Source organism: Pygoscelis adeliae, unplaced genomic scaffold (genome assembly GCF_000699105.1).
Source record: "Pygoscelis adeliae isolate BGI_AS28 unplaced genomic scaffold, ASM69910v1 Scaffold63, whole genome shotgun sequence".
In the NCBI taxonomy this organism is placed as follows: domain Eukaryota; kingdom Metazoa; phylum Chordata; class Aves; order Sphenisciformes; family Spheniscidae; genus Pygoscelis; species Pygoscelis adeliae.
The window spans coordinates 459,929-476,680 of NW_008824414.1; the positions used below are offsets into that span (position 1 = coordinate 459,929).

General features: G+C 44.1%; 1 protein-coding gene across 1 annotated transcript in view; it reads left to right on the forward strand.

Annotated features, from left to right (window-relative positions):
* Positions 1–16,483, forward strand: part of MCM3AP (minichromosome maintenance complex component 3 associated protein) — a 28,080-nt gene extending 11,597 nt beyond the window's left edge. The window contains exons 11-29 of the mRNA XM_009320830.1: positions 368–612; positions 1,335–1,378; positions 1,457–1,525; positions 2,490–2,590; positions 3,565–3,696; positions 4,300–4,413; positions 4,914–5,066; positions 6,473–6,670; positions 6,979–7,047; positions 7,746–7,880; positions 8,282–8,435; positions 8,892–9,150; positions 9,513–9,610; positions 10,730–11,120; positions 11,263–11,520; positions 12,268–12,397; positions 13,421–13,627; positions 14,278–14,428; positions 14,919–16,483. Of these exons, the coding sequence (XP_009319105.1) occupies positions 368–612; positions 1,335–1,378; positions 1,457–1,525; positions 2,490–2,590; positions 3,565–3,696; positions 4,300–4,413; positions 4,914–5,066; positions 6,473–6,670; positions 6,979–7,047; positions 7,746–7,880; positions 8,282–8,435; positions 8,892–9,150; positions 9,513–9,610; positions 10,730–11,120; positions 11,263–11,520; positions 12,268–12,397; positions 13,421–13,627; positions 14,278–14,428; positions 14,919–15,077 (3,067 nt within the window). The 3' untranslated portion in view covers positions 15,078–16,483. The remainder of the gene's footprint in view (positions 1–367; positions 613–1,334; positions 1,379–1,456; positions 1,526–2,489; positions 2,591–3,564; positions 3,697–4,299; positions 4,414–4,913; positions 5,067–6,472; positions 6,671–6,978; positions 7,048–7,745; positions 7,881–8,281; positions 8,436–8,891; positions 9,151–9,512; positions 9,611–10,729; positions 11,121–11,262; positions 11,521–12,267; positions 12,398–13,420; positions 13,628–14,277; positions 14,429–14,918) is intronic.
* Positions 16,484–16,752: the final 269 nt, after the last annotated feature.

Here is a 16,752-nt window from a genome sequence, read left to right on the forward strand (position 1 = left end):
CGCAGCTTTTAAAATAACTTCTGTAGGTAGTCTTTGCATCTATCATGTGGGATGCAGTCTAGGTAAAATGTATGCAGATAATATACACAGTGGATAAAGGTTAAAAGGAGAAGGAGACAAAATAATCCATGAGGGTGCCCAGAAATTTTAGTGCAGCTTGTACTCTGTCCTTGGAGGATAGCTGTGAGGACAGTGCTCTCTGCCTTCCCTGCTCTGGTTCCCGCCAAAGATCGAGATCCGGGCTACAGGGAGCAATCCTGAGTGCCCAGTGCCTGTCTCACTTTGCCCTGCTAAGCTGTCCGACTGAAAACATATAGGTTACTGGAGCTTTGAGGATATACTCCTGTTTTTTTTTATTTTTCCCCAGTGCTTTTGTGGAGCTGAATCGCTCGGCTTTCTTGGAGCCAGACGGATTACCTAAACCACGTAAATCGGTGTTTGTCAGCCAGAAGCTAACTGTCTCAGTTGGGGAAGTTGTAAATGGTGGGCCGTTGCCCTTAGTGCCTCACCACGTGCCTGTGTCCAGTTTCAATGGACAGAACAAGTATACTGGCGGAAGCACCTCTGTGGATCAAGCTAGTGGTAGCCAAAAATCCAGCATGGAAGCAACAGGTAAGAGCAAACATGCATTTTAGATACTGCTCAGGAACATACTTCAGGGTCAGCTCTGTGAGTAGTTTTATTTTACAAAGCAGAAACTGTTCTTGGCTCATATGGGTTGAAATCACATGGAAATTTGTATGTAACGAAAGCATGTTTTGATTTAAATGTACTTCTGTATCTGTAAAAGCTAAGAAGCAACCTGATTAATAAAATATATTTCCCAATACAGGAAACGCGCTAACAGAAATGAGCACAATTTTGCCAACATAGGTGAAATAACTAGATATTTGGCTACTTCAGACAGCCAACTTCCCTTTTCAGTTTGCAGATTTTGTATTGCAACTGTTTGTTCCCACTGTGTGTATAATCATGTTGTTTTTCAAGTTAGCTGAATGTATGCTTTTTTGTCCTTGTTGAAAGTACATACATTTTTCATTTATTCAAGAGGTGTGTGTAGGTGCTAGGTGTACTTGACTTAAAACAGTTGTTTTATTGGAAATGTATGTACTTGGAGGTAACGTGCAATGAAATTTTTGAATAAAATATTCATGAATATAAACTATTCCTATGATACATTTTTAACTTTTTAAGGCAGCAAGCTTCTGTTATAGACTTGTTTTATGACCTGATGAGATTTATCAGACAAGCCAGCTTTTGAAGATAAGAATAGTTTTGCTTCTATTTGTGACTGACCTGGTTTCCTTAATTCTTCTCTTCCCCCACCTCCCTAGAAGGAAGAGTGGAAAGCAAAGGTGTGGATTTAGATGCCGCAGCAGTAAGAGTCCAGCCCCTGGCTCATCTTCTGCCCTCGCTGTTACCTCGTCAGCTTGTGCCAGTGCTGTCTCCTGTGCAGGCAATCTCCCAACCTGCTGGACAACCTGAGCCTCTCTCTTCAAAGCCTCAGCCTGTCTACACAGACACAGTAAGGAAATTTAAACCCATCATGAAATATTTGGGAAAGATCTGTAAAATATAATAAGAGGTAACTGAGTTCTTAGGTTGTTTTAGTTTTCCAGAATCTGCATGATCACCTGAGAACACGGTGACGTAGAGTCAAAAGGAGACACTCCCTGCTTCAGTTCTTTGGATATTTTGAGAAGTTGTTTCCTTGGACTATTCTGAAAAGAGAAGAGTCTTGAGTGATTTCAGATGCAAGCCTGAAATGTCAGTGCTTGCTCAGACTCCTTCATAGGATAAACAGTCCTGTCTGTTCAGCATTTATTTGAGAAACCTCTATGGAGATAGTCAGAAAGTGATAGTAGAAAGTGATTATCTTTGACTTAGTAGGTAAACTTTGCTTTAATGAGTAATATTGAGCTGTTTCTTAATGGCACGTATTTCAAATGAGACATGACATGGACATATGACTATTAATGTTGGGTCTTGACTGTGTACCCTGTGTATCTGTGCCGCCCCTTTTTCTCCCTCCCACACGTTTAGATATGTACTAATGCTGAACCCATCTCAGAGTGTCTCATTGCTTTGTAACGTACAGCTGCCATATTCTACCTCAGTGTGGCTACATTTTAGTGAAGATTAGACCTGGTTATTTGGAATTAAATCAGCTAGAATGAGAGAAACTCTCAAGAAAATAGGAATCCCTCTGAAAATTCACTTTTCTTAGCTATTATTTTCTAACTTGACTTGCCCATATTTAATACAGAAAGCTGCTTTTGTTTCTGGGCTGTTATTAACCTTTTGGATAGTCTAAAATTTCCAGGCTGTTGTGTTTGATTAAGTTAGCTTAATTTATAAGCAGAAATACAGATGCCAATTACAGTCAGTTAAACGAGGCTGAAAAGCCTCACTCCCAATTCACATGTGCGCCCAGGCCATCCTGAGCAGGACTGCATCTTGATTCAGCTGCTTCCTCTGCTGTGTTGTAGGACATTGCCGAAGTGGTGGATGGGCTTGTGCACGACGTCCTCAAAGGAGAGTGCAGAGAAGTTGGCAGAGCAGGAGTGGCTTACGTGACTGCTGCCATCTGGTAAAGAGCATTTATTGCTGGTACTCCTGGAGTCTGTCATCAAAGCTGCAACTTGCCGTAGCAGCACCATGTGTGAAGATCATAAAACTAAGCAAGGCAAGGTCTGTAGTGGAGATAGCCTTACTGATACAGTTGAGGGAAAAGCAGACATTTCTTCAGATGTCTGCCACCTCTCTGTTACACACCAGCTAGCCTAATAGAAGACTAACTGCAAACCTCTGTAAACCTTGCCTTGCATGACACACACCACTGCCACAAGAAATGTGTGTTGTGGAAGAGAAGGTGCCTGAAGGGGGGCAAGAGGAGTAAGTCCAGATCTGGCTGCTTCACTGCTTCAAATAATGCCTCCTCTCCAAGGCAGTTGGTAGAGTTGTAGATGTGGGTTTGTGACCAAAACAGTGTTGTTAATGCACCAATGTTATGGTTATTGCTGAACAGCACAGGGTCAAGGCCTTCCTTGTTTCCCACTCTGCACCCTCGTGAGTAGGCTGGGGCGGGGGGTGTGCTGGAGGCTGGGAGGGGAGACAGCTGGGACAGCTGACCCAGACTGACGAAAGTCCATACCATGTGATGTCATGGTCATCAATAAAAACTAGTTTAGAGGAAGAAGAATGTGGGGTTTTCTGGCTTCCAGGGTGGCCATTGATTGGAGACTATCTGGACATTGGCCTGCCTGTGGGAGGTGGTGGCTGACTGCCTTTGCTTTGTTTGCTGGGGGTGCGGGTGTGTTTTTTTCCTTTCACCTATTACAATGCCTTCATCTCCCTCCACGAGTTTTCTTGCTTTTGTTCTTCCTATTTTCTCCCCTGTCCTGGTGTGGGGAGGGGCGTGAGTCAGTAGCAGTGTGGGTGCTTGGCTGGTGGCTGGAGTCAGTCCACCACAATGGACCAAGGGTATGCTTGAGAAAAGCACAGGCATAGGGCTTTGAATTAAAAGTTTCTGGTTTTGAAAAGAGAATTGCTGTTTCTGCACAGCACCTCAGACGCCACCATGGAGGAACTTGTGACTGAAGTGATGGGGGACATCCTCAGACAAGTGGCTGGAAGTGTGCTTAGTGCAGAAAGGGAGCGTGTCAAAGAGGAAAGACGCAGAGAGGAGGAAGAGAGGTGAGTCGCTGCTTTTGCTGTGGGGCAGGGTGGACTGTATACACCCTTAAGCAATGTAATGACAGCTGGTGCCAACCTGAGTCCTTGTACATATGCTCAGGCCCTGTATCTTTCTGCCATGCCAACAGCACTCAGTTTGTCTCACATTGAACTGCTGTGTGCAGGCAGGCTGTCCCTTCCGTGTTCTCGGGTGATCTGCTAGTTAGTATTTTGATGACATCACAGAGCCACTATGAAAATGGTGGGTGGGAATTTTGGGAACTTTTATTCAGCCAGAGCTTCCAGAGAGGGAGATGCATCCTGGCCCTGCTGTATGCAGGAACTTTTCCTTCTGAGTGAGCTACTTGTCTGTAGCTTACTGGGGTGAGAATAAAATAACCCCATTGTTATCTGTATTTTTGAGGGAAACCTGCCTCCGTGCAAAGCTGTTTAGAGAGAGAAACCAGCTAGCGGGAACTTAATTTTAGGCAAATTAACTGTCTGATGCTGCATGTAGCACTTGTGTAACTAAGCGGCAGGTTTGCCAGTGTAAATCTTCTCACTTGTGTAAATCTTGCCGCTCTTGTCTTGCCACTTGTGTAAATCTTTTCTCTGTCCTTCCAGGCAAAAGCAGGAAAGAGAACAGTTAATAAAGCAGTTGAGCCATGTGGTGGGTATGGAGTTAATGGAAGAAGTAATAAAGGAGAGTGTTCGAGAAGCTTCAGCCAATGAGTTAAAGTACGTACAACATACTGTATGTTATACTTTGCTGTGGGATGCTTTTCTAAGGGTAAGAATTTGTTAGGGAGTGGTGGGCTTCTTGCTTGGCCTTCTCTGAGTTCATCTTCAATAAGCTACTTTAAAGAGAGGGTAAGTGTACTTGATCGTACAGCGGGCTGCCAGTCGCACTGTGTAAGGCAGGAGTGGTCTTCCATGATGGAGGGAATAGAGGCTCTGTCTAGGACAAGGCTGCTCCGTGTGCTTATTTTTCTTCTGACTCCCTTATGGCTCAGCTGTGGGCTTTCTTATAGACCCTTCTTTGGAAGCCCATGATCAGTGTAAAGCTTGAATGACTTCATTGATTACTGGTCTTACTTAGAAGGGCCATGGAGTAGAAGTGTGGAAAATCCCTTTGCTAAATGTGATGGTCTTTCCTGTTTGCAGCTCAGCTGATTATATTGGCACTTGCTGCAGTCTCCACCTCACTAGAGGTCTTGGTTTGTTTCATTTTGAACTAGATGTGCCTTAGAAAGAGACCAGCAAGCCCGTATTGCCCGGTGTTCAGAAGAAGTCTGTGGTCATGTCATGGGCCTCTTTCTGGAGGATGAGATTTTCCAGATTGCTAAGGAAACCCTTCAGGAGCTCCAGTGTTTCTGCAAGTACTTGCAACGGTGAGTTGCCACCCTGTGATACAAGTGCTTTTCTTGGGAGCATTGGCATGGGGTGGTTAATAGAGTTTGAACTACAGCTGTCTGTTTGCCATTCTTTTTGCTGTCGTCTTGTCTCCACTATAAGGGTAGACTTACAGTCTTATTACCAGCCTCTAATAAGTTACTCAGCTATATGTGGGGAGGGGAGTTAGGTAATGAGCTTGGTAGGAGATTTCAGCTTCATTCTATCTAGAAACTTGTAATAATTTCTCCTTGTATTCTTTCTGTTGGATTCTTGTTTTTCTGGATGTGTGCTAAGTGTTCAGTGGCTGTTGTGGTGCTCCAGGGCAGAGATTCGTTTCTCCCTGTGCTGTGCTGCCCCAGTGCAGTCAGGTTGAGGTGCGTTTCAGGTGGCACTTCTCACTGCTAAAGAGGAAGCAGCAGGCTAGTCTCTTCACTGTGGAGCACCTTCCCTTTCAGAGTTCTTTCTGTCCTAAAACTGATTTCATGTGTTTCTTCAGGGCATGCGTAAATCTCCTTCAGTGCTATAGGGAATGTTAAGGAGGACCCTAAAGATACATGAAACAAATGTACATGCAGCAGTCAAGAAAACTGGATGATGCAGGAATGTTTATTTTTTTTCTTATAAGCCCTGAAAATACCTGAGGAAACACGATAAAAGACTTCATAAATTTTTGTGTTATAAAACTGTTGGGTGGTACATGTTTTGAATCATTTGATCATAGAAAAATAGACTAGCATCTAATGATAAAGGCTTTATTATATGTTCTCTCCTTGTTGGTGAATTTGCCTTTTTAAATGTTCCTTAAAAACAGAACAAAAAAAAAGAGGCGTACCTTTTGTACTGCAATAGGTGTTGCAAAAGTATTTTCAGAAAGTGCTTGAGATATCAGAGAAGCTTTATAACAGATCATTGTAAAACACTCTGTGCTAGGAATAAACATGCTGAATAATGGGGAAGGAAAACTATGCTTGAACTTCTGCCTGGGGAGCACAGCTAGGACAGCTAAGGAAGGGATAAGATGGAAGAGTGGCAATCCTGCTACCCTCCTGTGATCTCTCTGGCTGCTGAGAGCAAGTGCAGCTTGCTAAGCAGAAGGCTGCTCCCTTTTGTCTGCATTTTTTTTTTTTTTAATGGGGCGCAAGGCTGCCCCTTTTGGACACTGCATGTGTACAGCTGGTAGGTCTCGTCCTGTGCATGCTCTGTTTGAGCTCTGACTTTGCTGCTGTGTCCAGAAATACAGCCTGAGCCTGCTGTACCACCCACATGCACCACCCTCACACTTGCCCCTGGGTAGAGTGTGACTTGTGGGGTGTTTGAGAGCCCAATCCAGTCTGAAGAGCAAAGATGAGAACCTGTTTGGTGTGCAGGTTAATGTGACCTATTTATCTATTCTCTTCCAAAGGTGGAGGGAGGCAGTGGCAGCTCGAACGAAGTTGAAACGTCAAATGAGGGCATTTCCAGCTGCTCCCTGTTGCGCAGATCCAAAAAATAAACTGAAAGCACTGTCCCCCAGTGCTGAGTGGCCTATAGCCATGGAGAACTTGTGCAAGAGAATTGTAAACCTGGGGAATGGAGGAAAGCTGGGGATCTCTTGCACGAGGTAAGGGTACTTACAGTGATAGCGGTTGGCAATCTGTTTGATTTTTGGAAGGTAAGTTACAAAGTAGCCCTCTGAACCTTCATTGTGAATGTTAATGGTTTTGCAAAACTGTTTTTTCTCCAATACCCCCAAAAAGACCCTTTCTGCACAAATGCCATGACAAAGACTGCAAACCTAAAGAAACCCTTCTTCCATTAACGGCAACTTTCTAAAGTGTCTGCAGTACTTCTCAGGTCTTAGTGTTTCTTTAATTGGTTAAAGTACCTGTTTTATACCAAAAATTACAACCAAGAATCTTCTGTTTCCAGATTGAATTGGCTGAGAAACAAGACTGTGCATGAAATTAAAGTTCAGCACTTCTACCAGCAATTGTTAAGGTACGTTGGTGTTTGATCCTTGTTTTCTTTCTAAGCAAACTGTAACAGAAATGCCAGAGATCTCAAAAATGTCAGTAAGGAATGGCAAATCCTACTCAAGTGTCCGCTTGCAGCCTTGCTTCTGGGAGTATTTTTGAGATAAGGCAAATTGGAAGATAAATTCATGAAGGCGTTAGGCCATCTGATCCTATTGCCGTGGGTGTAACTTTAAGGATCTGATGGATATTATGCTTTGTTTTAGTGTTTTTTGTACCTGGGTGGGATGGGGCCTGGGATAGGGTATAGGGGGAGAGGAGTAAATGAGCTGTTAACAGCCTGGCTTGTGGCACAAAGGGATTGATCTAGATGTTTAAAGTGCAGCAGGAGGTCTGCTTTCTCATGGCTTGTCATGCACTCTAATGGTCTGTGTGTTTATTGGAGCAGGGTATTGAAGCAGTGTGGAAGTGAAGCAATACACATATGGTCACAATCTCCAAAGTAAGGCTTATGTAACAGATTTAGCAGCTGCAATTTTTGAAGGCATCTGGTCTGTGGTGAAATAGTTGGGCAACAGATATAAAGAATTAGCTCTAATTTTGTACTGTTTGAACTGGACAGTAGCTACTACAGTATTGTAACTTGTTCAGAGCAAGAAAAACATTCCCCAGGTGGGAATGATCACTAGGGGGTCTTTTCACCAGCTTTTGTCTCTCTTTAAGTGATTTAGCTTGGACTCCCCTGGATCTTGTCTCATTAATCACTGAACATATTCCAGTTCAACAAGAACAGGTTTTTTGGAAGGTGCTATTGGTTTTGCCAAATGATGATGAATATGCAGAGGATGATCCCAACAGGTAAGTAAGAGTTGATTAATAGGTCCCTTTCTCACCAGGGCAGTCAAATAGAGGAAGAGTAGTAGTATACAGTCCTTGATGTATGTTTTTCCCACACCATGTCAAATTTCCAGGTTTTTTTTTTTCTCCAGAGCACTCTAAAAGAATATAGCTGTAACTTATTGCAGTGGTCTGTATCTTCTCCTGACATTGTTCACTGAATTCCTTTTGCTCGTATTGAAAACAGAAAACCTTGAGATATGTGTGGAGAATTTCAGAACACTTAATAGCCGTTTAGCAAATTCCAAGCAATATGAAGGTTGGTTATGATAGATTGTGGTGTCTTAGAGGTGTTGGTACTAAAACCCTAAAATGCCATTTTTTTAAAACCCCCCAAAAGCCCACTCTTTCTTGTTTGCTAGGGTACTGGTGGATTGGTTGAAAGCCAAATTTATGGGAGACAAAAGCTGGAAGAAAAATGCTTCACATACAGAAGGCAGAATTCAAACACTGACGTTATTTAATTTCCCTGGCACACAAGGGAGCACAAGTATTAAAGTCAGTGTGTGTGTAAAGGTAGGTGAGAACAATTTTGTCATACCTAACAGGCTATAAAAGCAGGGTGTGCTCTTTTCCAGTGGATGTTGTGCGGAGGCTTTTCACACTGTGTCCCGTCGGAGGGAGATGATACTGGGAGGGATGGGGTTGTTGAAAAGGCCTGGACAAAGATGGATTTTGTCTTTCTAGTCAGCCAAGTAAATACCTGCCTAAATACAGTGCAATAGTTAGAACCTCAATCATCTCAATTCCTGATGCCAAATCAGGTGCTGAAGTGCACTTTTGTGCTCACCTGCATCTGTTGGATACATCCATGTTTGTCTGTCTCATAACTTATTGTTTTAAGATTTGTAGAGCTGCTGGTAACGAATGTCAAAGCTGAATGCTGATGATAGTAAACTGCAGATTTCAGTATGAAAATAGCTTCATGTAACTTTAGCTACATTACTGTTGTCATCTTTGTAACTTGTATAGGTGGCACATGGTGCGCTGTCCGACTCTGAGCTTGATACAGCTGAGATGCAGAAAGACTTGCTTGGAACCAGTGGTCTCATTCTTCTTCTGCCCCCTCGAGTTAGGAGTGAAGATGTTGCAGAAGATGATGTTTATTGGCTTTCAGCTTTGCTGCAGTTGAAACAGTTGCTTCAGGCCAAACCTTTCCACCCGATAGTTCCCCTGGTGGTTCTAGTCCCCAGTCAGGAAGAGGAGGCCACAGAGAAAGAAGTAGAAGAAGGTACGTGATTATTTCTGTGCCTTGAAAAAACAATGTGAATGCTTAGAGCTGCCCCAAGTAGAACCGTTGCAGCTAGTGCAGTCTCTGAAATAGTGTCTAGTAGAGGGAGAGACTGTGAAGTACAATACTTCTAAAAGCTTTGCTAGAAATCCAGAGGTCTTAAGAACTGATCAATATGGAAAGAAATGAACTTTCTTTTGGCTTCCAGTTTTCCTTTGCACACAGTATTTGATCCTGAGAGTCTGTGGGGAAAGATGGAAGAGAGAAGTAATGCTGTGAATATATGCAGAGTGTGAGACTAGGTCAGAGTAGGAGATACACAAAGAACAAACTGGTATATGGCAAGTTTTCTTATTTTTAAGGTTTGATGCTCCAGGACTTGATTTCAGCCCAGCTTATTTCAGACTACACCATTGTTGAGCTCCCAGGTTCAATCAATGACTTACAAGGCACCAGAAGGGTAAGAACAGCAACTCACATGAAGAGATACTTGGCTGGTTTATCATTAACCTCTCAATTACTAATGCTTTATAAGGAATTATTATGTTTTCAGTAGCTTAAATTGCAGCTGAGTCTTGTGTAGTGGGATATTTTTTCTGTTGAAGTTTCTGTAACATAATTTTTGTTCAAAAAGCTCTTACCTTTTTTTTTCCACACATCTGAATTTGCTGGAGTTGGGTACTCACTTGTTAATAGTGATTCCGACGTCAGCCAGAACTATTCTGAAATGAAATATTTCTGCTACTTTTCCATTATTTGTGACTGTTCTATTTTAACTGTCTAGAGATCAGTTGCATTTGCTACATAAAAGATAGTTTCTTCTGTGTAATACTGAAAACTGCACTGAGACAAAAATATGTGGATTATGTAAATCCATTCTTGTCTGTCCCACCTGTGTTGACTAGCAGAGGTACCATTGCTGCCTAACAGATGAGTGCTAGTGGTGGGTAAGCTTTTGTACCCTTAAGGTCCCAGTCCTAAAATGCAAAGGACCCTTTGTAGCTCTTCTGGCTGCTGTGAGATCACCCAGTATTATTCCGTTTTGGTGGATGGGACTGAGGGATGCCTCTGTCCTCTCACATATGGAAAGAAGGATTGTACGGATCTCTCCCTGACAGGCTCCTGAGAAACAAGGTGAGAACAAGACAAGCCCAAAGTGATGCTTCCCCACGAACCCTCACAGTTTGCATCTCTTTGCAGTTCAAGGACTGCCAGGATCAGACATGGCTTCTCTGGATATAGTCACCCTGGGCTAATTTCTGTGAATCTGTCCAATTTCTCCCAGATAAGTTTTCAGCATCCCCAGCATCCTGCAGCAGGGAATTCCACAGCACAACTGCACCTGGTGTGAACAGCCTCATTCTGTCTGTTCCTGAGCCTGCTGCCGGTGAATTTAGTTTGTGACCACCTAGTTGGAGAATTACTGTTGCAAATACCGGGATGATGATAGTTGATTTGTTTGTATTTTGCTGCATAGTATCTTGAATACTGTTACATCAGTTAGGGTTTCAGGATTGAATCCTCTGTGTCCTGATCACTGCGGAGCAGACTCCAACCACCCATGTTTTGTGTGTCATAGATCTCTGCGGCTGTGGGCTGGCTGGTTTCCCAATGCCCTGACTCCCTTGAGCTCTGCAGTCAGACCCTTCGGGAGTATGTCGAGAATGGGATTGATGGTGAATTTGGCAAGCGCTTCTACCATGACTGGAAGGAGAGGCGTTTAGCTGGCCTGCCATCTCAGGAGCCTGGGGTCATCATAGAGCTGTACAACAGCGTGCTGCAGTTTCTTTCGGATGCGGCATCCTCAGAGCACCTTTGTGACTTGTCTTGGCCTGTTACCGAGTTTGCAGAGCCTGGGGGTAACAAGCTGTTGCCCCACCTGCAGTGGAACATGCCTGATCACCTGGCCTGGCTGAAGAAGGCTGTGCTGACCTTCCAGATCCCTTACCTAGATCTGCCTCCATTAGGTGGTACGTACTTATGCTGCGATATCCTCTTGGCGGCACATCATTCTCTCTGATGTGTCTGTGCTGTGTTGAACTATCAGCCTGTAAGGTGGGTAGTTTGGCTCTGTCACAAATTCTTGCAATTTACTTTGGTTTTTTTCCATAGCTCCTTGGCGTCCTGTTTGCCACATGATTTTTCAGTATGTGTCTCAGATTGCTAGTTCTTCCCATACTCAACCACTGATCCAGTCTCAAGTGGAGAATCTGCTGAGCAAAACTTACCAGAAGTGGAAAAACAGAACATCTGGGAACTCTGATGAAGATGGACCTTCTGTTGATGAGATCCCTTGGGATGGTATCTTGGCAGTCTGCATTGATCATAAACTGAGAGACTGGAAACCACCCAAACTGCCTATTGCTCCAGGTATTGTGTCCTTCTACGACATGGATGATACTTCTTGCATAACTGTGTTTAATAACTTGACAGTGGTGCCTTTATGCGTGGCAGCAACTGATATGTAGCCCAGAGGGAGCTATGGTCTTGATCTCCTCCTGTAGAATGACACTGCTTGCTGCACATCTTTCTGCTCTTTGGAGTGTGTCTTTAGTGTTGATTGACTTGAGCTTGTGATTAAAAATTTTGTCTCTGGAGGAATATGGTCAGAGTCTTTCAGCCCTCCTCTCCCAGTAGGAGAGGGTTTACATTCAATCAAAGGCCAAGAATTGGCCCCTCAGAAGTCATGTAAGCTCAGGTCAGCTGAGATGGCAGGCTGCCACTGTTAATGAGCGCTTTCATGGCTTAATGAAGTTTGTCTTGGATTCTGTTTGCTTTCAATTTCAAGTGTGTGGGGTTTTTTTGGTGCCCTGTTTGTCTTAACTGTAGGGAGCCTCTTTTAATAAAATGACTACTTAGCTCACTGAACGCTGAACTTGGATGCACTAGAATTTTTTAAGTGAAGATAAAGCAGCATTTTACAGTCTTTCCCAGTAATCTGGTATCTGTTGAATAGTAAATGAGTTCAAGGAGGCTCCTTTTTACATGCAGATTACAACTTAAAGCTGCTTGAAAGTGAACGCACAATTCTTCAAATTGGCTTTTCAATACTGAGCTTCTCTTCTGAAGGGGAAAATCTGTTCTAATATTAAACGTTGGGTTTGGGTTTATTCACAGAAGCAGTAAGTGAAGATGGTCAGATTCGTGTGTACTTCTTCAAGGAGCATCTAAAGAACTTCACTCTCCCTTTTTCATGGGAACAGGCCAGACTGCGCACACAGGAGGAGATCCGGCAAGGCCACAAAAGGTGAGGCAGCTGCTGGCGCTGCCTGTGGGAGTAGCATTCAGCTGCCCATTGTGCCATCAGAGTTGCTCGGTGAACTCCAAGGAGGTTGCTTGGGGCCTCTGTGATGAACATACAGTGCCATCACGATGTTGAAAACCAGCATATGGCATCCTCCCAGAACATGCTTGTGTACATCTCCTTGAAATGATGTACAAGGGTGTGCTGAAACCGGGTAGTAAATAGATTTTATTTCTGCAGGGTTACTCAGCTGTCAAAGAAATGGATTACTTGGAGGGTGCTTAAAGTATTATAAATGGAGAAATTAACTTCTGCCAAAGAAAACACTGCTGAGGCTTTGGAATTAGACTTCTACTCTAGGTACACAAAGCATGGAGGAAAAACAGTGTGAGGTTGGGGAAGAGCATAGGGATAGATCATGGGCGTGTCCTTTATTTAATAGTGCCCTCTCCCTTACATTCACCTTCAGTTGCAGCCTGGACCTGACAGATGAATTACACGTTAGATGACTTGCAGATTTACTCTTTAATAATTACATGTTAATTTTGCAGTATGCTGAGTTCAAAAGGAGGCTTTGTTCCCAACTTGTGGGAATACATCAGGAAAGTCCCACTGCTAAGATAAAACGCTGGAGGTTGAGGGGGGAGGGTGCCTTAGAGCTGTGTGGCATTAAAGTATTTCAGATCTCAAGGGTCTAGCTCGCTTCCCTAGCCTTGTTCAGAGTGAAGCCATCTCTCTTCCCTCTTGGAAGCTTAGCTGCTGCTCTGCTGTGTAGCAGGAGATGTTGGGTAGATAACTTTCTTTGGGGTCAATCCCAGCCCCCTGTCAGATTAGTTTCTCTCAAATCCCACACACAGGTGGTGGTATGTTGGACCCTGGTACAAGGGAATTATGTCTCCAAATGATCAATTCTTACTCCCTGCTATTTCCAAACTTCAAGCCAGTAGGGAAAAATCAACATGCTCATACCAATTTCTGTGCTTTTGTTTTTTTTGTTTGTTTGTTTTTTTAAACCTTCCCCCTCAGGTCAAGGGTAAAATCTTCCGACTCTTTTAAGAAACCCTGTATCATCTCCATGATGCCAGGCCAATACGGTTCTGGCATGAGCACGCTGTCAGGTCAAGAAAAGAGCATTCCCAATGCAGATGAATTCACAGACACAGCCTCGGCCCAGGAGCTTCTCCCGGAGCGTCTGTTGGCACAGTTGCAACTGGAGAAACTAGAGAACAGGAGGTAAGTTCCCAGAGCAGCTATCCTTTCCTTGCAGCTCCGTCCCATTGTAGTTGTAAACAATTTCTAACTTGTATGTAATGGGAAGCTGAAGTCCAACAGTGCTAGGAAACAGCCTAGACTATCTCCAGTTTCATCTAATTTCACCAAGCACATCAGTGTAGTTCCCTGTTAGCTCCTACTTGCATCACAGGAGCAGTCCAGGATGGTAGAAATACTTGGAGCTTTGAGGAACGGTTGGAAACTGTGGTCAATCAAGCCACCAAAACTAAAGCAGTACAGTGTGTACAGTAGTCTTGTGTGTCCTGCAGTATCACAAATGTCTATAAAATCCACTTTGGTATGTCAGTTTGGTGCCTGTAGCAATGCAGAGCACAAAGCTGAAGAACTAAAGCTTTTGAGGTTGGCCCAAGGGTTTCTTGTCTTTGCTGCCTTCCCCATCAGTTGGGTGTCTTCAGTCTGTGTGGCTCCTTTCTGTACCACAACCTTCTACGATGGATTTTTGTCATAGCAGTGGGGTATGTCAGACCATGTTGGAAATGACTGTGAACATCTTGCAGACACTTCTGAACCCAAAACTCTTGGTTAACCCACTGGTTACAAGAACAAAGCTAGGCTGCAATCTGACTGATGCTCTTGATCTTTCTGTCCAGGTTTGAAGAACAGTTGCACCAATGTCTATCTGAGGACATTGAGCCCCTTGGTGGTTTCGTAGGTCTTCCTCTCTACCTCCCCCAGTCTCTGGTCTCCACCCCAACTGTCACCTGTCCGTTGATGAAGAGTCCTGCGTCATCTGCTCGAGAGGTAAGAAAGGGTGGTACTGAGAATTAACTGTAGCTCTGAGGAGAGCAGGTGCCAAACCTGCTGTAGTTACAAAACCTTTAGTGGGAATTACCTTGGTATGCAGTTTTGGATAGACTTGGGAAATAAAGAATTGAAAAACTATGCCTTGGAAATAACTTCTTTCCAGGGAGGGGAATGCTTTCTGCAGATCTGGAATAAGAGTTCTTCACAGGTGTTAATGCTTTCTGCTGCTGGCAGTCATAACAGTATCCCTTGTGGTGCTGCACTTTAGCTTAGGAAACCATCAGTTGTGGGTCAATTTCCCCCAGTTAAAGGAAGGCTGGGGACAGAAATAGCAGAACATGCTATTTTTGCCTTACCTCCTCGGGTGGGGGGTGCTGACCTCCATGGTTGTTTTCAAAAGTGGGGGAACAGCCAGTGAGCTGAGAAGTTCCTTGTTGGTACTGGGTAATGCTTCTTTCTTGGTCTCATCTCTTTTCTTTCTGCCCAGGCTGGGAGTCAAGAGGGATGCAAGCTTTTGGTGGAGGAGGTAAGCCCCACACTGTCGGATAGACTGAAACATTTGCAGCGGCTCCTCAGAGCGAGCAAGGAGGGTGAAGTTGCCTCCGAGCTCCACCTATCTGCTCTGGTGGACATGGTGGATATTTGAGCAGAGGTGAGACACGTGTGCAGACCAAGAGACTTGGTAAAGAAATCCAGGGCTGGGTGATTGAACAGATAAACCCCTGGGGCGTGTTCCAGAAAAAGCAGGTGTCCTCCTGGGAGAAGAACAGAGCAGACCTGGGGCCTGGGTCCTTCTCATGTGGCTGCCTTGCACAGAGACGGTGTGTCGTGGCTAGCTGTGTCCCTTTGGCTCACTGCTGAGCTTTGCCTGGTCTGGGCCTCCCTCCTTTTCTGCTTCACAGGCACAGAGATGAGTCATTCTTTTCTTGGAAAGCCTTAAATTGACACTCTGGTTTTTTCTTTCTACCAGCTCTCATTGGGTAAACATAGCTTCACCAGGAGAAAACTATAAGGTAGCAGGGGCCCCTGGGAACATTAGAGCAATTGCTCTCCATAGTCACAGTCCCCGAGATGTTGTCCCAGCTTTGTGCTCGCCTGCTTCATGCAGAAGCTACCTTGCAGCAGCACTGTAGTTTGAAGTTGCTGTTTTGCTGCCCAGGAATGTCAATACTGTCATTCTCGAGTCGGTGCAACAACTTGGCTGTATTTTGTACTTAATGATGCTCGATGCAAATCCAGCAGGATTTTTGTGTTGCTGGGCCCAAATTTTATTGTATTGAATATTTACGGCATTAAAACCAGTGAGTTGCTTATTCTACAGATTAATTGTCGTGCTGGAAAGCAGGACGTTTGTTTCAGTAAACAGCTATGGAGAAACGATTTTCCTATTTTGGAAGAGCAGATCACCTGCATTCTCCAGTATTTAAAAAGCTGTGGCTTTGAAAGCTGAAGACCTTTGTTTTTAGTTTAATATTGATTCCCAGTAAATAGTAGGAAGATGTACTTCATGTCTGCAGTACTCCTGTACAAGTAATCTTTTTTTTTTATTACAGTATCAGCAGATTTTTCTCAAACTTCTGCCTGGTGAAATACAAATTACTGCAGCTTTGGGGGTGAACGCTGATTAACTTGCCTGCCAGAGACGAGTTGTCTGACTTGCTTCTAATTTCATTTGAAACTCTCAGTAGTCCAAATCTGTCAGCTACCTTCTAAAAAAGTAATTTTATAGTGTTTTTTTTAATAGCATTTGTATTATCTCTCTTAAACCTAGAATAGCAATAGTAGGTTAATATTAAGTTGAAATAAGAAATTTGAACTGAAGAAATTATGCTTTGAGGCTGTTCATGCCACATGCTGAGTTGCGTTAACTTTCACTGCATGCAAAGCGAAGCCTGCGTGCTGCTCTCTGCCATGCTTTACCCCTGTGCTGCTGTTGATGTGCTCAGATTACCTGGAATTCAGCTGTAAAAACCCAAAAATGTTTTGGGATGTGGTTCACACCATCTGATGTAAATGTGTTTTGTACGTAATAAATTTTTAGTGGCTTGAAATGTGCCGTCCGCCTCGTTGCTACGCAAAAGCTCCTGGTACAGGATGCTATCAACCTGTGTGAAGTATGCCCGGGTTTGCCAGCCTGCGGGCTGGGGCCAGTGCTGCGGTGCTGCAGAGGCTGGTTTCGCTCCCCGGCAGCCCGCCACGTCGTCTTGCCCCAGGACCTCACGCCTTAGCCGCAGCTCCGGGGGGTGGCGGCAAAAGGCCCGACGAGGGTGGGATTCGAACCCACGTGTGCAGAGCACAATGGATTAGCAGGCCCTCCCCTT